The following is a 20618-nucleotide window of genomic DNA, read 5'->3' on the forward strand; positions in this document are numbered from 1 at the left end:
GGCGTCAGAAACACATTTATTGGCTAAACGAGAAGAACATAAACAGATAAAGCAAACGGAGTGCTTTACGTTTCATTTTGGAAAGCTGTACAAACATCTCTCTCTGATGTGGACAATTTCTATTTCATCAACAGCTTCGATAACATTTTGGATTCATGCTCGTTCTGATCATTTTATGAAAACAAGCTGAACACATCCCCTCCACCTCCACCACCACCACCCCACCAAAAAAACAAACAGGAAGAGGCTGTACAAACTGATGTACACCGAAGTATCTGCAACATTAAATACAATCAATCATCGCAAAAAAACAAAACAAAACAAAAAGTCTGAGCGAGGAAACAGCCCTTAGAGAGAGGAATCAGCTCAAGAGGCGGGAAAATGATTTCACATAAACCAGCAGCCTCGCCGCCGAGGCGTCAGAAAAAGAAAGCAAAAAAAAAGAAAGGTGAAATTGATTAAAACCGCACTGGAGGTCGTCGTCAGACTTCTTCTCTGACGGAGGAGGAAGTTCATTTCCTCCAGACGGAGCCGATCGCCTTAAACGTCCGGTTTCAGGGAGACCGACGATCAAAACCACCGCAGGCCGTAAAAGCACCGCCAGACCGACGCCGAGCCGCTTCGGGACCGGCTTCGTCCACGAGAAGGAAAAATGAAAGTGAGAACTTAAAAGGGAGACCAAGAGGGGCAACTGGTGGCCGGTGTACCCTACGGGAGGTCGAGCACAGCTTCGCTCCGGGTCGAGTCAACGCCGAACATTCAGCTCATTTTGGTGTCACAGCTGAGTGAAGTTGTTGATAAAAGCACTCAAATAAATGAGTCTCTTGACACTCCTGAAGGTTGTTTTGTTTTTTTTCCAGCTTTGAGAGGAGCCATGTCTGACCAGAGGGGGCGACAAATGCTCCCTTTCTGGCTCTGCTGCGCATTAATACCACAAAGCAATGGATGACCACGTCCTGCTTTCCCACCACGATGAAGCACTGGACAAAAAATATAAATCAGAAACAGTTTCTTATACTAGAAAGCAGAACTTGTTTTGTTCAGCGAAGCTAATTGAGGCTAAATCTTTTTTCTTTTTACAGCTTAACAAGTCCTAATTTATGAAATTTGCTATTTAAATTGAAGACACCTGTACAGCATCAGCATGTGGGCGTTACATGATTATAATTAATTAGCCTGAAAGTGGTGACTGTACAGGTGGAGGACCAACGAGTTGTACAGAGAACGGAAATGTGGTTTTAAAAAATCGGCCACGACGCTGGACGGTAAAACATGATGAACCACATCCGGCTGCTGAAAGTGGCTGTTGGGACTCAGCAGGAGGGAAAACAGCGGTTCTGTTCCCGCTTCTCTGACGAGGATTCACACACCTGTCGGCTTCACCAAACCACAGTAACCTAAATCAAGGCTTCCTCATCCTTTCTTATAAAAATGTTGTTGATTTTTCCTTCCAACTTTCATGCATAACTTTTATTCCTCAGATACAAGAACGCAAAAAATGAAATCGAGCGCCACCGGAGAGCCGCGACACGACCGACATGATTCAGAACGAAGCGCAAACTCAAACACCGACCGAACCGCAGCGCTTCGGTCTGCTGAGGTACGAGAGACGAGTTTCATCCCAAGATTAAAATTTAAAAAATTTAAAAAAAAAAATCAAGTCCTCCAAACGCTCCGTTTCACGTGTGACCGACTCGATTAAGTCCTGAAGTGTTTGTTTTTTTGTTTTTTTACAGCCACAATTTTTTTAAATCTGCATTAACAAAACAAATATATTACAACACTGTACAGCAATATTTTGTTTTTGTTCATTGGGCTGCAGTGGACCCTGATGGAGATCCCAAGATTATGGACCCGTGTTGCCTTCAGGTACTCGGATCAGACAGCAGCCATGCCAGCGCGAGTGGATTAAAGAGTGATCAGAGTAACAGGTCTGCAACGTTTACGTAATGTTTTTTTCATGCATTGCATAAAACATTAATTATCCACAAAATATGTCATTTATTTTGGGGTCCTCGGTTTACTCGGTGTGAACAAAGAGGTCCCATCAGGGTAAAAAGGTTTGGAAACGCGTGCTGAATTCCACCTGAATTTATTGTTAACTCGCTGCAGACATCTGCGCAGGCGAGCAGATGATTTTAATGAAATAACAGGTATGTGTCACAAACCAGACTGGATATAAAAGTGTTCGTAGCTTCCGGCTCTGAAAAATTAGGCCGGTGTCGAAGTGCCTTAAGCTGCAATACCACCGAGTGCCACTAGAGGTCGGCTCCAAAAAAAAAAGAGCCTCCATAGACTCCCATTCAACTTCTCAGTTAATAAAATGTGCAGACAAATTTTCTGCATGTCATTCGCTCAATTCACTCCAGATTAGAAACTTGTGTTTTATGGGGGCGTGTCTGTTTGATTGACAGGTCTGTGGTGCAGTCAAGGTTACAGCTATCGGTGGGCGGGATGTAGTATTTCCGGGTTTCCAGCCAGATCGAGTCAGATACACGGGCTCCAAACCAAAAAGTGAAACCAATCAACCAACGAAGTCCTGATTATTTCCAAAACCAACACAGAAATTAGCCACGTATGTTTCTAAAAGTAAGAGAGAATTTTGTTCTCCTTCAGCATGTGACATAAACAAAATCAGATCAGTTCAATCTGTCAGTGCAAAAAAACAAACAAACAAAAAAAAAAGCTTGAGAGCCAGCTATGAGAATAAAACCTTGTGAAGCTTTTCGGTATTCGAATGATGGACATTTAGACTTTTGATGTCTCTGTACTGAACAAAGCGCAGTGAAACACTTGTTGTGGTTCAGACTCGGTGATCCAAAGAAGAAAAAAAAACAAAAAACAGCTCAGAGCTCTAAAAAAGAGGTCGGTCCAGTTCCTCCTCATGATGGTTCAAATCCTTTGTTTTCTGTCTTTTTTTTAAATTATTTTTTGAAACGTAGATACGTGATATTCACTCCAGTGATGAGTAGTGTGATTGCTCTTCACCCGACTCCTCCGCCATGCGTCCGTCCTCCATCAGAAGCGAGTCTCATTTTGTTCCCAGCAGCTTCAGCCTGTTGGTGCAAACACAGGGAGGAAGTGGTGGTGCAGCGGTGGGAGGGTGGGGATGGGGGGTGGGAGTTACACACTGTCATTGCACTTTAATGCTTTGATCCGAAGAACCTCAGAGAACCACGTGTGCACATTTTGAGAGCGAGCGGCCCCCCGGGGGAGATTCTTCTCTGGGACATTAGCAGACTCGGCACATTCAGCCAATGTGGAAGAAACCTTCACAGGGCTTCATGATCAATACCCGACGTATACAAACGCATCTGGACGACAAAGCTTTGCTTTTATGTCCTAAATATAACATACTATAGCTGAAATAGGGTTTTAAAGATGTAAGAACAAGGAATAATTTAATCAGTGGGAGTTACAAGATCAATATGAAGCTTCCAGTCATAAAAAAAAAAAGAAAAAAGAAATTTAAATCCACAATTGCCTCCATTTTTTCTTAATTGTGTTTTTAACTGATGTTCTTTTGTTTTATATCACCACAAATGCGGAAACCTTCGTGAATTTGGAAAAAAATAAACATCCCCTTTTGGGCTGTGCAGCTAGTGATGAGAATTTTTCAGTGTAGCTCGACATTTTTGATAAATAAGCTGCAGAGAGAATTAACAGGACTCATGTCTGAAACTTAAAATTAAAAAAAGTCTGGAAATTGGAAATGGAGTCTATAACCTCTCTGTCCAAAAGTAATAAACTCCAGCACCTTTAAATCGAACTAATTAACACATTATATTCTGCGAATTAATGTGTAGTCGAAGTATAAAGCAAAACAAAGACAACAACGATGAAGCCTGACATTTTTTTTTGGTAAGGACCGGTAACGTCTTGAAGCTCAGGAGAAATAATCCAGCACATAACGCTCTGTGAAACAACAATTAGTTTTTACACTTCCATTTTAATACCAATTATAAAAAGGCTTTGAGTTGTTGGACAGCTGATTTAAGTTTTTATGTTGATTCATCCAGCTGGTGACGGTAGCTGCGTATTAACCAGACGTGAACGTAACATCCATCTTTTCATTCAACTCTCAGCAAGAAAGAAAACAAGTGTAAATCCCAAAATGACAAAGTTTAGCCATTATTGTTCGATTTCTTTGTGCCACTTGTATTAAGACACTGGAACCGTGTTAGTGACGTTTTTTTTAATAGGACTGTTTGCCGGTACCTTCAGTGATTCTGGGGAGCCTCGGAAACATCACACGATTTAATTCAATCAGACTTCAAACGGCCTCCTTTGTATCAGCTCCATCATCTGTAGCAGGCTGCGGCTCATTTCCTCTCAAAAGCCTTTTAAAAGCTTAATTGTGCCTCTAATTTCCCTGGTTTCCTGATCTCCACCCTGACACCAACACACACAATTACATATGCACACACACACACACACACACACACACACACACACACACACACACACACACACACACAGCCCAACATGAGCTCATCTGTCTTCTGTTGTTTGATCAGAAATGAGTCATCAGAAGTGTAAAAAACAATCAGTGCAGCTTTTTACACCAAAGACCAAAAGCCGACCACAACAATCTGTTCTTACAGTGAAAACTGTTGTTTGGTCATGTTTCTTAAAAACATTAAGAATTAAAAAGCCTCACGACATGTTTTCGTCTTTTTTTCACCCCCGAGTGTTTAAGTAAACAACAGACTCAGTTGGACCAAATCTGTTGCATTAAAGGTCACTTCTGATTGTTTTCTCCATCAGTCCATTGTTTAGTCGAATACATTTCCCAGAGCTCCTGTTCACGTCTTCGCACGTTTATTTTTTCCAAAACCGAAAGATATTCAGTTTAATGTTATTATACGACAAAGTAAACCATCGAGTCCTCAAACACAAAAAAATACGAATTTGCTCGACTTGATAAAGAGTCCAAACAAACACAATCCAACTGTGTTTGTCATCAATAATGTATCTCGACTTGTTTGAATCCTTCTAACAGTCTTTTAATGGCAACCTGGTTTATACTGACAACATAATCAACTGGTTCTTCTTCATAAATTATATACTATACTGTATTTTAATGCCTTATTTGTTTTTTTGATAAAAGAAAACATTCATTTTAATTCTCTATTTCACTGTTCTATAAAACAATAAAGGATCAATGGCAGTAATTGAAATGATAGGAAACGGTAGTTGAGTTTTCTTTTGGTTTCTGAGACTAACCCCCAACCGAAGATCACTTTTCCATTTTTAATGCCTTTACTCTATAAATTGAACTCCTCTTACACTTATAATTGGGTTTTCACATGACAGCAAACCTTAATTTGTATTAATTTTTTGTATAAACTTTGCCATTAGCCAGTGACGAGCCCCAGTCACAAAGTAAGTGTCTCTGAAGAGAGGTCTAATGACTGCACTTCCTCCAGCCTGTGGTTTATTGTCCGACCTCACTATTAAATCACTGCGTGCAGAAAAAACAAAAGACGGATGGGCTGGTGTAATTCAACGAGGAGAGCGAAACATTGATTGTGACCACAGTGAGTGATTCGTCTCCCCGTCGGTGGCTCCCACGCTGAAAGTGTGCGCGCTAATGATTCACGACGCCGCGAAGTGCTTCGGATCAAAGTGCTCACACAAGTGCCACTTATCATGTGGCGCGATTTAAACAAGTGCTCGTTTCTGTCTGAATCTACGACTGCATCACGGCCAACGGCGAAGAGGCCGTTTCACGAAGTAACGGTGAACATGACTTTGTACTTCGAAGTTATTCCTGGAGATACAGGAGGGGAGGGGTGGTGGGGGGGGGGGGGGACGGACGGACAACAAACAACAACAGAGGCAAACACTTTAAAACAACGTGATCAGTGAAGCTGTGCAAAACAATCATTTGGGAGGTTATGAACCGGGACGGCAGACAGATGATCACATTCATGGCGAGAAGGAACGACCAGAAAGCAAATTGAAACTTCACTTTTTTGGCTGATTAACCAAGAACTTTACTCACGCTGACATCAGCAGTATTTCAAAGTACTTTACAATACTGTACATTTGTATTTAACCATTTCTCTTCTTTTTTAACATTTTTTTTTAAAGTTTTTCGATTTTTCTTTTAATTCTAGTTGAAGGCGAAAAGAGAAAAGTAAGAATTTCCTTGTTCAGTGTAACCGCCTCCATTTTTTTATTTTTTATTTACATTATAATTCAAATCTCTTCATTTCCTTCACATGCAATAGTCAATCCAGTACCACAGAATTACAGTACCACTGAATTATTACCCAGTATTACAGATTCAACACCTGCTTAAATGATCTCTTTCTGGGGATGTAAAAATCGGCGTGGTTCCTTAATACGCCATGAATGAACAGCAAAAGCAAAAAGCTCCTATGTGACTTTTAACTCTTCTTTTTCCTCCTTATACAATTCATTTAATCACCAAACTCACATCAACACCAGGAGAACTGAAGGTGTCGTAATGAAAGGTTTGGTAATACAGACAGCATGCCATGCGGTATTTTTAATCACAGCCATAACAAAAAAGAAAACAAAAGCTTTTTCAGGTTGAGGAATATAACAACAGGAGGAGAAGGAGGAGGAGGAACAACGGGGGCAGCATACAGCACAGGGGGAGGAAGTCCAACACAGACCATCACAGGGGGCGGAGTTAATACTTTCAGTCCATCAAAAGGAAAAGCAGGAAGACAATCAGGAGGAGTTTCAAACAAGGAGTCGGGTCCTGATTGGCTGAAGGAAGCGGTGGCGTTGCGAAAGACAGATGTCAGATCCCGTCATTATTTATTCAAGAGGTGGGAGGGGAGTGGGGGGGGGGGGGGCAAGGGAGGGAACACAAAACAAGCAAGGGGGAGAGAGCCACAACGAGGAAAATGAAAGATGAGGATATCAAAACCAACACATTCACAAAAACAAAGAGAGAGTTGAGGCGTGGGAGGGCGTTAGGAGAGCACGGGGGATTTCTTACAGTAAGTCACCGTCTCATAGTCAGTGATAAAGACCGCACCTGAGGACGTCCGCTCCTCCTCCTCGGTCTCCGTCTCCGCTGTCGGAGCAGCGCCGGCCTCTTTCCCCGTCGCTGGCTCGGTGGAGCTCTGCTTGGCCTCCAGGACGGCAGGAGAGGGAGGCGCGTCGGGTTTGTCTGTTAAAAAAAAAAGAAACATCCGTTACTGTGCATTATAACGTTTAATCTGGATTTCTCCAATTTATTTTAACACCCAGGAACATTTTGGGGTAAACTAAAGCTGTGTTCAGACTCACTTTAGGTCTGCAAACAAAAAAACCCCAAAAAAACCAGCCTTGTAATTTATTCAAACTCATTTAAAAAGTTGAGCTTAACTTAACTTTCAGTGCAGAGCAACACAATGTCGTCCAGCACGGTGTCGTGTTGCTCAGATATGTGGAGGATATTTTTTACTGCTTCTCCTCATGATCGCCACAACGAAAGATAAAATAACTACCGCTGTGATGCAGCGATTTAAAAAAAAAAGAAAACCCGCAAAACTGAAGACTTTTCCCCCTCAGTCTCAGATGTTGTTTGTGTTTGCTTGTATGCCAACTTATTGATCCAAGATAGCGATCAATATTATACTTGCTTAACATCAGCCCGTTGGCCTGCCAATGTTCACGCTTTTAGGTTGCAGCCTCACAGCATCGTCAGCGTGGCCGTTTTATCTTTTATTACCTTGTGATGGAGCAGCAGGTGTTTCCTGTTCCGTCGTCACGGCAACCTCGCCGACCTCAGAGGAGGCTGCGACAGAAAAAGAAGAGGGGGCGGGGTCAGACACCTCGGACGGGGCGGGGTCGCATGGCGGTGAAGCGGGGGCCGATTCTGCTTCTGACACCATGACAGTCTGCTGGCTTTCAGCCTGTTCTGGAGGAGATGAAACATCTACGGTCCAGCAGGGAGGACAAGAGAGGAGGTGAAGAGGAGGGCAGAAAGGACAGGGACGGTAGAGGGGAGGAGGTGAGAAGTGGAGGAGGTGAGGAGGTGAGGAGGCAGGGCGAGGGGAAAAGAAAAAGAAAAAGATCAGACAAGAAAGAAAATCAAAGAGACGGAGACGAGCTCCATTTCAAAGAATATTTCTTTAAAACTTCCTCTTCGAAGGGAGGAGATAAATACAGGACAGACATCTGAAGACAAGAAGAGAGACATCAAAGCGATAGAGAGGACCTCTATCAATAAACTGCGAGTAGCGTAGTGGGTTGTCCTTCTTGTATAAAAGCTCGTACACCTTGTGAGGCAGCTAAATTTGCGAGATCAGGAAATCACAACGGGGTCGGTCAGTAATTATTAGGAAGATGAACTCGTCATCACGTCCAGATCGGGGAAGAGGAATCAGCAGCGTTGGCTCAGCTGTCGGTCAGTAGTTTATTTTATTGGTACAACAGCAGCGATGGAGATATTATTATTATTACTATTATTATCATAACGTCATGTCATGGTTTCAGTAAGTATCCTACCTGTTTGATCCACTTCCTGTGGCTCAGCAGGTTCACTGGACCTGGCAGCTTGGCTCTCATCCTCATCATCCTCCTCTTCCTCTTCTTCTTCCTCCTCTTCATCCTCTTCCTCATCTTCCTCATCATCCTCCTCCTCATCCTCCTCCTCCTCCTCTTCTTCTTCTTCTTCCTCTTCCTCTTCCTCCTCCTGGACCTTCTCCTTTACCTCCTCCTTCTCCTCCTCCTCTTCCTGGACCTTCTCCTTTACCTTCTCCTCCTCCTTCTCCTTCACCTTCTCCTTTACCTCCTCCTTTACCTCCTCCTTCTCCTCTTCCTTCTCCTCCTCCTCCTTCTCTTCCTTCTCCTCTTCCTCCCCCTTCTCCTCCACCTGGTCCTTCTTCTGAGGCGGGTTGGATTCAACGCTGGGCGGTTTCAGCGGGTTCTCGCCCCCCATGCTGCTCCGGGGCGACAGCATCTCCATCTCCTCCCCCCAGTCTGTGACAGGCTGGTGGCCGTCCAGTGGGGAGAAGGGGCTGAGGGGTTTGCCTCCCTCCAGCAACTCCTGAGCTGCTGCCGGCGGCGGGATGTGGACCTTCGGCCGGGGAGTCCGCTGCTCCTTGGGGCTTCCCGCCGATGTCGGTCGAGAACGAGGTTTGGGAGATGTGGGCGAGTTGTCTTTGCTCTTGGCTGGTTTCTCCTTCCCGGTGTCTTTCTTCTCCTCGCCCTTGGAGTCATGCTCCAAGTCGCTCCCGTCCTCCACTCTGTCGTCCTCTCCATCACTGGCATCCTCCCATTCGTCCTCGTCTTCCTCTCCGTCTGCGTTCTTCTCCTCGACCTGAGGAAAAGATGGAAAGAGGGGAGTTTACAGGGAAAGCAGCTGAACAACGTTGGCTTTCTTAACCCCGCAATAACTGGATAACTGTTTGTTTTAGTTTCCCGCCTCCTTTATTATTGGTATTACTTCAGATGAAGCCTCCTCTACCTTCTGAGTGGGGGGAGGTTTCGGTTTTTCTTCCTCCTTCTCCTTCTTCTTCTTCGTCTCCTCTTTCTTTGTCTTGTCCTCCTTCTCTTTCTCCTCCTCTTCTTCTTTCTCTCCTTCCCAGCGGTTGTCGTGCATGCTGGTCAAAGACACAGATTCAGAGGTTCAGCGACAAATCACAAACAAACACCTGACAAGAGTGAAAATCACATTAAATAACAATAATAATAATGACCACAATATCAAATCAAGTTGAATAATTGTTTGATCATTTATTAATATATAATTCTCAATATTTGTAAGGTCAGCGTTTTCAGTGAGGATTTGTAGATGAAATGAACAGTAGTTTGAAAGATGACGCCTTAGTGTACCTTATTGTTATAGACTGGAGAATAATTAATAGGGTGAAGGGTTAGTAAAAGAAAAACCCATAAATTAATCTTGAAAATAATAAACAGCGACATGTTTAACAGCAGCTCCGTCTCTCCATCAGCTTTGCCAGCCATCTTTGAATGAAATGAGGAAAAGAAACATCCCATTTGAAGCGGTGCAGTATATTTACCTGTAGCTCTGTTTCTGTCCTCGGCCCCTCCCTCGGCTCCGGTCCCCTCGTGGTCCCTGGGACAGGAAGTCGCCAAATGTCGGTACTTTAGGAGGCCGCTTACCGTCATCTGGAGGAGACATTGATAGCGAGTTGAAATCAAGTACTTTTTGTTTTGTGATACTTGATATAATCTGTATACTTTTTTTTATTCTATCTAATGTTTTGTGTTTTTTACCTGAAAAACAGTTCGATTGAGTAATTAATAGCCACAATGAACACTAAGTTGTCAAATTGTCCGAGCGGTAAGTTACAGTTTAATGGCATCTAAATACAGACAAATTTAAGATAAGTTAGATTCCACTTTAATTCTACTCAGGCTAACTGTGTTAAAACTTTGTTTTGACTGATGGATCCGAGAGGGAGGGAAGAACAACCGGATGCCTCGTGTGTCTTCATCATAATGTGAAACGGGAAAAAGGAATAAGGAGAGTTATAGACGGGTTTCCAAAACACTGTCGCACTAATACATATTTTAAAAGCCCCCTTTTTAGTACAACCACGACACTTACTCCTTCAAGTGGAAGCCAGCAGTTATAGAGGCATTGCTGTTTATTTCCACCCAATTCATATCAGTGAGGGGAAGGCTAAACAGCTGAAATACCTCACTGTATAAAGCAATACAGCTCAACAGCTCCACAAAGTGCAGCCTTCAAAGTTTCAGCCAAAACAGACAAAGATTATGAGGATATGATTTACTGCAGCACCATTATTGGACTGCAGTGATTTAGCTAAATAACATAACAATCCCTTCAAAAGTAATAATTCCAGTCACAACCAGCGAGTTATAAAAGGGAAAGCCCACTCGATCACTCCCCTGATTTCATCATGGAGGATTATTAATGAAAAAGGGAAACAAATTAAAATACTGGAAGATGAAAAAGATACAGAAAATTTACAAGAGGTAGAAGGTGACGAATATAAAGCAAACAAAGGTAGAGAAATGAAGTAAATGAACAGCTGATGGAGGACTAAAGAAAAGAAGAGGAGAAAGAAAAGAAGAGAAGCAAGGAAGGAGGGAAGGAGGAAGGGAGGGAGAAGGTCAGAGACTGAAAGCTCCAACAGGGGAGAGGACGTGAAGGGGGAGGAGGAGGATAAGAGCTTTAATGGAGACAGAGGAGGGGAGGATGTGATAAAAAAAAGTTAAAAAAAAAAAGGTCAGACAGAGAAAGATGCAAGTACAAAAGAAATGAGGGGATCAGTGAGGAGAAAAGAAAAAAAAAAAACAGAGGATGAAGATGACGAGATTGAACGGAGCCCGGGGCTGAGGAAGAGGAAGAGGACACTCAAGTCATTACAGAAATTAGAAATGGTGGAGAAAAAAGAAACACACACACACGTAGTGTGTAGATACACACACATACAGCCAAAGCCAGTGCAGGCTTTAATGCGGGGCAGGTGCAATGCCATAACCTGTGATATACACACCCCAGTTTATATACACACACACATATATATATATATATATATATATATATACATGGAAGTGATGTGGAAGAAACAGTAGTTAGAAATAATTCTCAGCTTTTGCTTGAACCTTCTCACGGTAACAACACTGACCGTTGAAAAAGGCAAATATCAGCCGTGAGAAGGAAGCACAAACACAAGGAACTATTTACTGACACTGTTTGACATCCTGAGGTCGTTTTGTGTGTGTGTGTGTGTGTGTGTGTGTGTGTGTGTGTGTGTGTGTGTGTGTGTGTGTGTGTGTAGTCAGAAGCTTTTGAAGTGTTGCCAGCCACAGGGAAAGATGAAAAATCATTACAGATGCTCACCCAATTCCAAGGCGACACCCTGAGGACCGCGGTCGAGGTTAAACCTTCACTTTCACAAATCAAAAGCGAGGCACAAAATCCAGATTTAATTCAATTTAAAAGTCCAATACGTAACAAAATGGGAACATTATCGGGCAGAATAGGTAAATAGAAAAACAGCACAAGATTGAATTGTTGCATAATTGTTGTTAAATATGCATATGGTTAGGTCCTAATTTGAGACAGGATGTACTTTTCTTACTTTCAAAACCTGAAGTGAAAACTACAATTAAATAATATCAGAACAGTTGATGTAATTAAAACAAACCAAAAAACATCAGGGGCTGCGTTGTCATAAAGGTGAGTCATTTCATGGGAGGGGGGGGGTTTGGATGCAGCCGTTGTGCGTCAGACAGACAGACAGACAGAGCAACACACAAACACGGTGATTTCAGTCCCATGCTGTGGTCTAACCTGAGGCCCTGCCCCGAGGCTCTGTACGAGAGTTACGCCCCCGCGCTGCAGAGAGGACACACAAACACATTACACAAGCAACCTACACACACACACACACACACACACACACACACACACACACACACACACACACACACACACACACACACACACCTTCTCCATTCGAGTCTGGGCATTAAAAGATATTGCAAACAATATTTATCAGTATTACTAAGCCAGAAGTAATCATCAAAGGCAAATGCATGTAAGACGCTGAAATATGAGGGATGTAATGTAGAGAAAAGGCCGTCAAAAAATGTCCAATCACTTCTTGTCTGATGAGGTAAAGTCTACCTACATTTCAAAAAATAAAAAATAAACATGCACCGACCTTAAAACTGCATTAAAAAATATAAATGCACACAAAACATCACATTTAAATGTACATATGTGAGTTTAAACGGAAAAATTTCTGCACTTGATTAAAAAAAAAAAAGTCATAACTGATTTAATTATCATATAATTGTATCCCAGGATGGATGTTAAATTACATCCAGGAGTGTGACTGATTGATACTACAGCAAAAGTTACCAAAAAATATCTTCTTTAGATTTCAGTAAGTCCAGACTGCCATAAAGTGACTGATAAAAGCATCCAGCTGTGCACATCTGCATCACAACACCAGGCAACCAGAATAAAGAAGAGCAGCATTAAAGATGCAAAGCCACTCAAACAGAGTTGGATTTGCTTTGCTGCACCGTGTCAGATGTGACGTTGGTCCTGGGATTACAGTCCCACACTAAATTTTTTATCATTTGGATGACTGGCTAAAAATGATCAACACGCACGAACAAAATCAAGTCGTGAAGCTCTGCTGCTGACACAGTTGGATCCCCTCAGAGCCTCAACGTGAAGCCTTTTGGGGTTAAATGTGAATTCATACAGAAAGACAAAGGGACTAAAACTAATTTTAATCTTGTGCTGATCTCGTTTTCTTTTAAAAGACTCCGTCTAATAAAAATCACGTTTTTCCCCAAAGAAATCTGCCTCAAATCACCTCCATATGCGGTTTGGAAATTCTTTATGTCAGCTACTTCTGAGCTCAATGTCATTACCATAGCAACCAGAGTGGATAGTAAATGAAGACTGCAACTCAAAACACACAGATCAGGTCTGATAACTTCAGGCCAAATTCTGATTGAATATAAAAAAAAAAAAAAAGAGGAAGATTTTTACCGACAGTCTGAACGTAGCCAAAGTGTTGATTTTTAAAACATAACTTGACTCGAGTGCCTGCAAGCAGCTTAAGGCTGAAGTTCATTTGGACTCCGGGGAAATAAAGAGAGCATTTACATGAAGAGCTTAATTAACGGGAGGAAGGAAGACGGATGATCAACGTTTTGTGTTCGTGATGCGTGTTGTGACAAAATGCTGGAGCGACATCATGTCAGACGGGTGGAGGAGACATGGGGATGGAGGTGGATCGCGGGTCAGTCGCTGCGCTCGTGCTGCCAGCTGTTGTGTAACCACAGCAACAGCACGTTTGTTGTGTGTGTGTGTGTGTGTGTGTGTGTGTGTGTGTGTGTGTGTGTGTGTGTGTGTGTGTGTGTGTGTGTGTGTGTGTGTACTTGCCTCTCCCCTTGCCCGGCTCAGATGTGATGCCCTCAGCAGCCACATATGGGTCCTCCTTGAACCTGTGAAAAAAAGCCGCAGGGGTGTTTAGTTAGACAGTTAGTCAGACAGACAGACAGACAGATAGACACGCGCGCGCACACGCACGCACGCACGCACACACACACACCAAATATCAGTGTGTCGTCTTCAGTCATAATCTTGATCCCACCCGACAGCCACCGAAACACTTTCTATCATGATATTATCTTCACGCTAGTAGATAGTCACTTCACAAAGGGTTATTTTTTTATTTTTTTTACACTTTACTGTGTTGTTTTTAATAAATAAAACTGTCATTTCCCATCAATCTGCACTATTTCAGACGTGTAATTCAGTACTTGTAGACGTGTCTTCCCGGTAAGCCTCTACAGGCTTTACACATCTGAATTTGGGTTAGTTTATAGTTTTTAGTCCTCCTGACAGACGCATCAGTGAACTGCCATCTTCACCTTGATGAACAGTAACCGGTGTTCACCTGACACAAAGCTACCTGCTTTTTTTCTGATCATAGCGGATAATCGTTATCCTTAAGCTCTCAAAGTTCTTTCAGAGATCTACAGAAAGTTCCCTGGACTTCATGGCTTTTATTCTGAAATGAAGTGTGACTTGTGGGATCTTAAATATTAAAAGGTATGTGTCTAAATTCAATTATTTAAATATGCCACATTTTGGATTTTTTTTTTTCTTTTTCAAACGGTTCCTTAGCAAGAGAAATGTTTCATTTGAAAAGAAACCCTCCTCCTCCTCCTCCCCCTCCTCCTTCTCCTCCTTCTCACATATTCTCCGTCTTCTGTGCGTCCCATTCTCGTCTCCACTGGCCGGTGGCGTTACGATGGCGCGCTAATCTCTCCTCATCGATCTGCTCGCGCTCTTTCTTCCAGCGCAGGTACTCCGCTCTCTCCCGGCCGGTCATCGACATGGTCATGTCCATGGAGCCTTTCGGACCGGGCCTTCGACTCTACGGAGACAGAAAGGAGGTCACAACGTGCAAGATGTGATGACAGGAATGAATAATGCTACAGAAAAAAAAAAAACAATACCCAAGAATGGATTGGTTTCTAAAAAAGAACAGAATAATTGAAGTTAAGAAATGACATTACTCACAGTCCACTCTTTCTCTAGTTCGGCTCCCGTCTTCACGTTGTCAAAGTCCAGCCCTCCCCAGTTTCGTACATGCCTCCGACTGCCCTCCTTGCGGTCTATGTCCGGCGCCGGGCCTGAACGTCTCGGGTCGTCGAGGAAGTTACGAATCGGCTTATCTCCATCCAGCTAAGGAGAGAAATCGTGAATGACACTCTTCACATTGGACCAGTTTCCTCTGTGTTCATTTATACTGCTAGTATGAAGGCTTCAAAAAAAGTTTTTAAAAAAAGAAAAGAAAATACCATCATACCATTTCCACTTTTTGGGGAGGGGGGGGAGTGGGGGGGGGACGGGACAAAAGGGCAAAACATAAGCAATGCTAATTTTAGTTGAAAAGAAAGCGAGCCAACTGAACAATAAGCATCTTTGCGGTCTGTGTGGGTTCAGATAATCAGGAGAGGAATCAAATGCATGACATATAAAAAGCCCAAAATAGCGACTCCTACCCGCTGTCCTCTCTCGTACTCCGCTATTCTCTCCATTTCTTCATTCATCTTCTCGATGTTCTGTCGCCTCTTCTCCTCCCATTCCTGGTCCAAAAAAAATAAATAAATCATTAATAGTGAGGGATCAGTGTTGTTACAAATACAGGATATTAACATTCAGATTTACCAACGCTGAAACGTTCACAGCAGAGAACAAACATGGATTCTGTTTACGAAGTAATTAACCGTTAATTAACAACCTCCACCGTTGTTTTAATAGTGCAGACAAAGTTGAGCTTTGTGAAACTGTTTTTCTGGAAGACCCGGTGTTATTTTAAGATCTCTGCAGCCGTACTTCTGCTGTGCTGCCTGACCGCAACCATATAAATGAATAAAAAGTTTCTGGTCTGAATGCAGTCACAGTCATAATCCAGCTCGCCCATCCTCTCTCTCTCTCTCTCTCTCTCTGGGGTGCACTGATAAAACTGGAGTTTAATTTTTTTTGTGTGTGAATATAAAATTAATTTTAAGTCAGAGCATTACATGCACTTTAAAAGTCACAGTTGGGGAGATGATTTCCTAATTGTCATGTAAACAAGAAACTGGGAGCATCCTGATTTTTTTAAAGTACATTTCTCCTGGAAAACAAAGATTTCTTTGCCGTGAATTCAGACCCGTAATTGGCTTTTCTTTTCTTTTCTTTTTTTTTCACATGAGGAAGGAGACAGGGGACATTGACTGAAAGGGGAGATCACTTCACTGAACAATGTACCCGGTAATTAGGATCGCGTCTTTTAAAGCCGGGCTAAAACGGAAACGAGCAAAGTATCGTCGAAAAGTTTGACTCCCGTTTCGACCGAGTACTGAACAGTACTGGATCTGAACAAAGCCAAAGGAAGAGAAAAAACCCTGATGAGTGACCGGCTATTTGTCCACGCAGCTTTACCTTAACTCGGTTCTTACCGTGCACACGATAACCTGCTTAATTGGCTTACTGAAGTGCATGTGAGCAAACGTAATGTGACTTCCCATCAAAAAAACAAACAAAAGAACAACATACAGTCGCTCATCTGCACTCACCTTGGATTTCCTGTCCATGCCACCTGGTGTTAAGTCTCCTCCTCCTGCGCCTCCACCTCCCCCGCTGCCGCCGCCTCCTCCTCCGCCACCTCCTCCTCTTCCTCCACCATCGCCTCCTCCTCTTCCTCTCCTCCCTCCTCTGCGTCCTGGACCTCCTGACTCACCAGCCTCTCCATCTCTGGGTGTTCTGGGTTCCCACTCTCTCCTCTCTTGGCGACCCCCCCGCCCCCACCCCCTCCTCCTCCACCTCCTCTCTGACCTCCCCGACCCATTCGTCCAGACCCAGACCTCCTGGGGGGGCTGCGGCCATCGCTCTGCCCTCTGTGGTCGTCGCTCTCCTCCGACATCTTCCAGCGAGGCGTTGCAGATTTCCACTCGTTCACGACTCTCTTCTCCTGCAACGTGGACAGCTCCTTTATTTTAAAGTACTATATTCTAATATAGGATTATCAACTCTCAATAAAAGTTTCAGCATAAATTTTTTTATTTTTTTATTGTTCGTTCAGAAGATGATTTATTTAATGTAGAAGTTTTACTACAAAATCTCAATCTGTTCACTCTAATAATAAACCAAAGAGCCAGTCGCTACTCTGCAGTGAAGTTTGTTTTGGGTCTCATTAACCTAACAGGCTGTGAAGCAGTGATTTGATGGATATGTATTATAGTAAATTGCTAGTAATGTGTGTATCCAGCGTGCCTATTCAAATGGAGCGTTTGTGGATGTGCACTACTACTCTAGAAATTATATTTGGCTGCTAACAAAGTGGTAAAAAAAAAAAAGTCCCAAGTTCTGAACATCTAGCAGCCAGTGAGAAAAACTATCTTCCCTCCTTCTTCTTTCTGAATTTAAATCATGTACTTTTAATTCAGATTCTAACTCCGCAATCTGCTGCCAGAAAAAGTACAAAAAACTAATCTGGGCTATGGATTATGCAAAACTGCAACACGATGAATTCAGAGCGAGGGGATGAGGCCTGATGAACACGAAAGGGAGCGAGCAGGACACCAAAGTTTTTAACTTTGTGCCGCAGCGGTTACTTAAAGTGACTATATTTAATTTTATTTATTTAAAAAAAAAAAACATGTTAAAACCTGGCTGGTAAACAAACAGCAGCATTCAGCAGCTAATGAGACAGATGTTTCTCTCAATGGTTGAATACAACTCGACGTGAATGAGAAAGCTGCTCTGTCAAAAGTTCACCATAGAAAATGATGGCATGTCAAAGATGTGCTGTTTTTTTTTATATTACTGGTGAATAGTGCTTCAAATGTAATGTTCTGGACACGTGTTGTTCCACACTGATATTAAAAACCTGCAATGTTCTGAAAGTTAAATATTATTTTATCTAACAGAATAGAATACAAATTAAATACATACATGCTGATGGTTTTTTTTTTTTTTCCTTTTCCACCGTCTGTATAGGTTTTTTTTACTTTAATATAATTTATCAATGTGCAAAGAGGCATCACATCAACACGCTGCAGCTCAACTGCTTTCCTGCAGTTTAAAAGGAGATTTTAAAAGCAAAAAAAAAGACAAATGCAGCCGACATGATCCGTTTGTCCGGCCTGTGTTCATGTAATGTAACTCTGTCTGAAAACCTCGTAGAGGAGAACAACAGACGTACCAAATGGAAGAGGACTGAATCTTGACCACAACAAAATGGATAAACAGATTACAGAGATGGTTCTTCAGGACCATTTGATATGTCGACTTGAGCTCATTCTCCACCAGCATCTGCTGTTATGACATTATGATGGATTAGCAGGTGCAACATGTACGATCATCTCAGCTCTGTTTTCAAACAAATTGCCAGATCCAATGTTTACCAAATCAAATCTTTACACAGCAGAAGCAGAGCTGCACGGATGGCTAACCACGCTCAACGGAAAACCGATAAAAACTCTCATCTGGAAACTTTTGGGTTTTTAGTCCGTGTTGTACTTTTAGGCCGGCAGCTTGACGGTTTCCTACAGTTAGTTCTGCTTATAATATGTTTTAATGTGTTTTAATGAGCCATTGGGAGCAAATTATTCACCAGGATTGGATTTACAGCACTTCAGCGTCAATTGGACGGAGTACTCCGATTTGAAGGTATATAATACACAAGTTCCAGAAAATGTACTCCATCAAAAATATACATGACAAAGTACAGAAACTGTAATAGAATATTTGATCTAGAATCTCTCCCTACAAATGCAGCTGGCTTTGTGTCAGATGAATCAACAACTGGTAGTCCTGTCGAAAGTCCTGTGATGTCATTTTCTAAACAAATCTCGATGTTCAAGCTGCTCCTTTATTTGCTTACACCCACTCAACATGTAAATATTTAGTGAAAGCACCAATAATCATTCCCATGTCATCGCTGCAATGTCAATATTGAGGTATTAGTTAAAAGAAATATCCTCATATTTGACCAACGATATAAAAAAAACAACAAGAGAGAGTCAGTCAAAGATCCATCACGTCTTACCGGTGTCGGTTTAGAGAGGTCAACTGTGACGGTAAAGTTTTCTTTCTCCGTCTTTCGCCTGTCCGTCTCTGGCTCGTGGGGGGGGCGGGGCTTACGAGGTGTCGTCACGGCAATTCCCTCCTGCTCCGCTTTCTTCTTGTCTTCCTCGATTTCCTGTTGAGGTCGTGCGACATAATGAGCGAGATCAGGACAGTGACCGAAACCTAAACTCCAAAACATCAGCACAACATACATCACTGATGGTTACCGTGGATACCTCGGGTTATCAGTTCACGTAAGAGTTTCAATATGATACCGGTTCACTCTGTTTCCCTTATCTGAAATCTGTTTACATGTGTGAATCTTTTTTATTTTTAAGGAACATGAAGCCAGGAATCTCTGTGGTGCTAAACACAGATTTGAAGGCGTGAATAAAAGTTTCTGAACACAGAAAACAACTGTTAAAACACTGGAAAATGTATTTTACTGTAGATTTGGTTAATAAATCAGCGATAATCTTCTCGGCGATGGAAGTGGATTTTTTTTTTTTTTTTTAAAAGCATCCTGCAAAGATGTCCATACCTGGTACCTCTTGACCAGAGCTTCATTCTTCTTCCTCAAAGCTTCGATTCGTTTGTCCAACTCTGCATCCTTCTCCTCCTTGGTCTTGAGATCAAGTGCGGTGGACTGATAATAATAATAATAATAAAAAACAATAATAAACACTTATTCTCTAAAGGCTCCACTATTACATTCGCTCTCAGTTACGTACCATAGCTGCCTCTGACTCGTCTTCACACGCAGGTGGCCGACTGCTTGTTCTTCCCCCTGTGACAAGGAAGAGGAAGAGGAAGATGAAGAGGAAGAGGAAGAAGAGGATGGTTGCTGCAGCGAGTCGGGGGATTGGACAGGTTTTTTTTTATTATTATTATAAAAATGTAAAAGTCAAAATCCTACTTCACTTAAAAGTTATACTTTAATCCTTTTAGGAGTTGTCCCGTCTCCAACTGTGCAATCTTTTTGATGTGTTGTGTTTTCTTTGTGGTTATTAGTTAAACATTTTGTCTCCTGTGTGTGTGTGTGTGTGTGTGTGTGTGTGTGTGTGTGTGTGTGTGTGTGTGTGTGTGTGTGTGTGTGTGTGTGTGTGTGTGTGTGTGTGTGTGTGTGAATAAATCCTCCATGTGTTTCCAAAGCTTGTGTTAAGCGTCTTAGAGGATGCCCAAACGTTACCCGAGCCACAGCAGCGACAACAACACCACAACAACAACAACAACAACACAACAACAACAGACTAGTACGGCCTACGGGACCACATTAAACGTGACACACACTATGACTCCGGTGTGCTGTAATGTCCGACCTGATGCAGAGACCCGACCATTACACGGTGGGAGCAAAACCACAACACGGACAGCCGGCAGGGAAACAGCGGAGTGAACGTTCATGGGTTTAAGTCACACTTTGTTTTATTTTTTACCTTTATCGGGTGGAGTTGTAACGCCAAGTGGTTTGAAGTCGTTTCTTTTTGCCAATTCCTGCTCCTCAATGAGTCCTCATTATTCGGCTTCCTGCTAGCCGCTTGCTAACTTCCTGCCAAAT

The 20618-nt window shown here is 42.5% G+C and overlaps 1 protein-coding gene across 1 annotated transcript; it reads right to left on the reverse strand.

Annotated features, from left to right (window-relative positions):
• LOC138632601 (coiled-coil domain-containing protein 9-like) lies at positions 1 to 20618 on the reverse strand. Its single transcript, XM_069718301.1, is given in 17 exon segments — positions 1 to 3056; positions 7019 to 7153; positions 7697 to 7903; positions 8476 to 9289; positions 9437 to 9572; positions 9996 to 10104; positions 12263 to 12307; positions 13877 to 13938; positions 14695 to 14876; positions 15023 to 15187; positions 15508 to 15591; positions 16567 to 16788; positions 16791 to 16961; positions 19041 to 19193; positions 19602 to 19706; positions 19792 to 19847; positions 20497 to 20618. Coding segments are annotated over 16 exon segments (2598 nt in total). The 5' UTR covers positions 19795 to 19847; positions 20497 to 20618; the 3' UTR covers positions 1 to 3051.

Source organism: Brachyistius frenatus, unplaced genomic scaffold, assembly GCF_029030835.1.
Source record: "Brachyistius frenatus isolate BFR_SWC_R1_liver_20210118 unplaced genomic scaffold, ASM2903083v1 Contig_189, whole genome shotgun sequence".
NCBI classification, from domain to species: domain Eukaryota; kingdom Metazoa; phylum Chordata; class Actinopteri; family Embiotocidae; genus Brachyistius; species Brachyistius frenatus.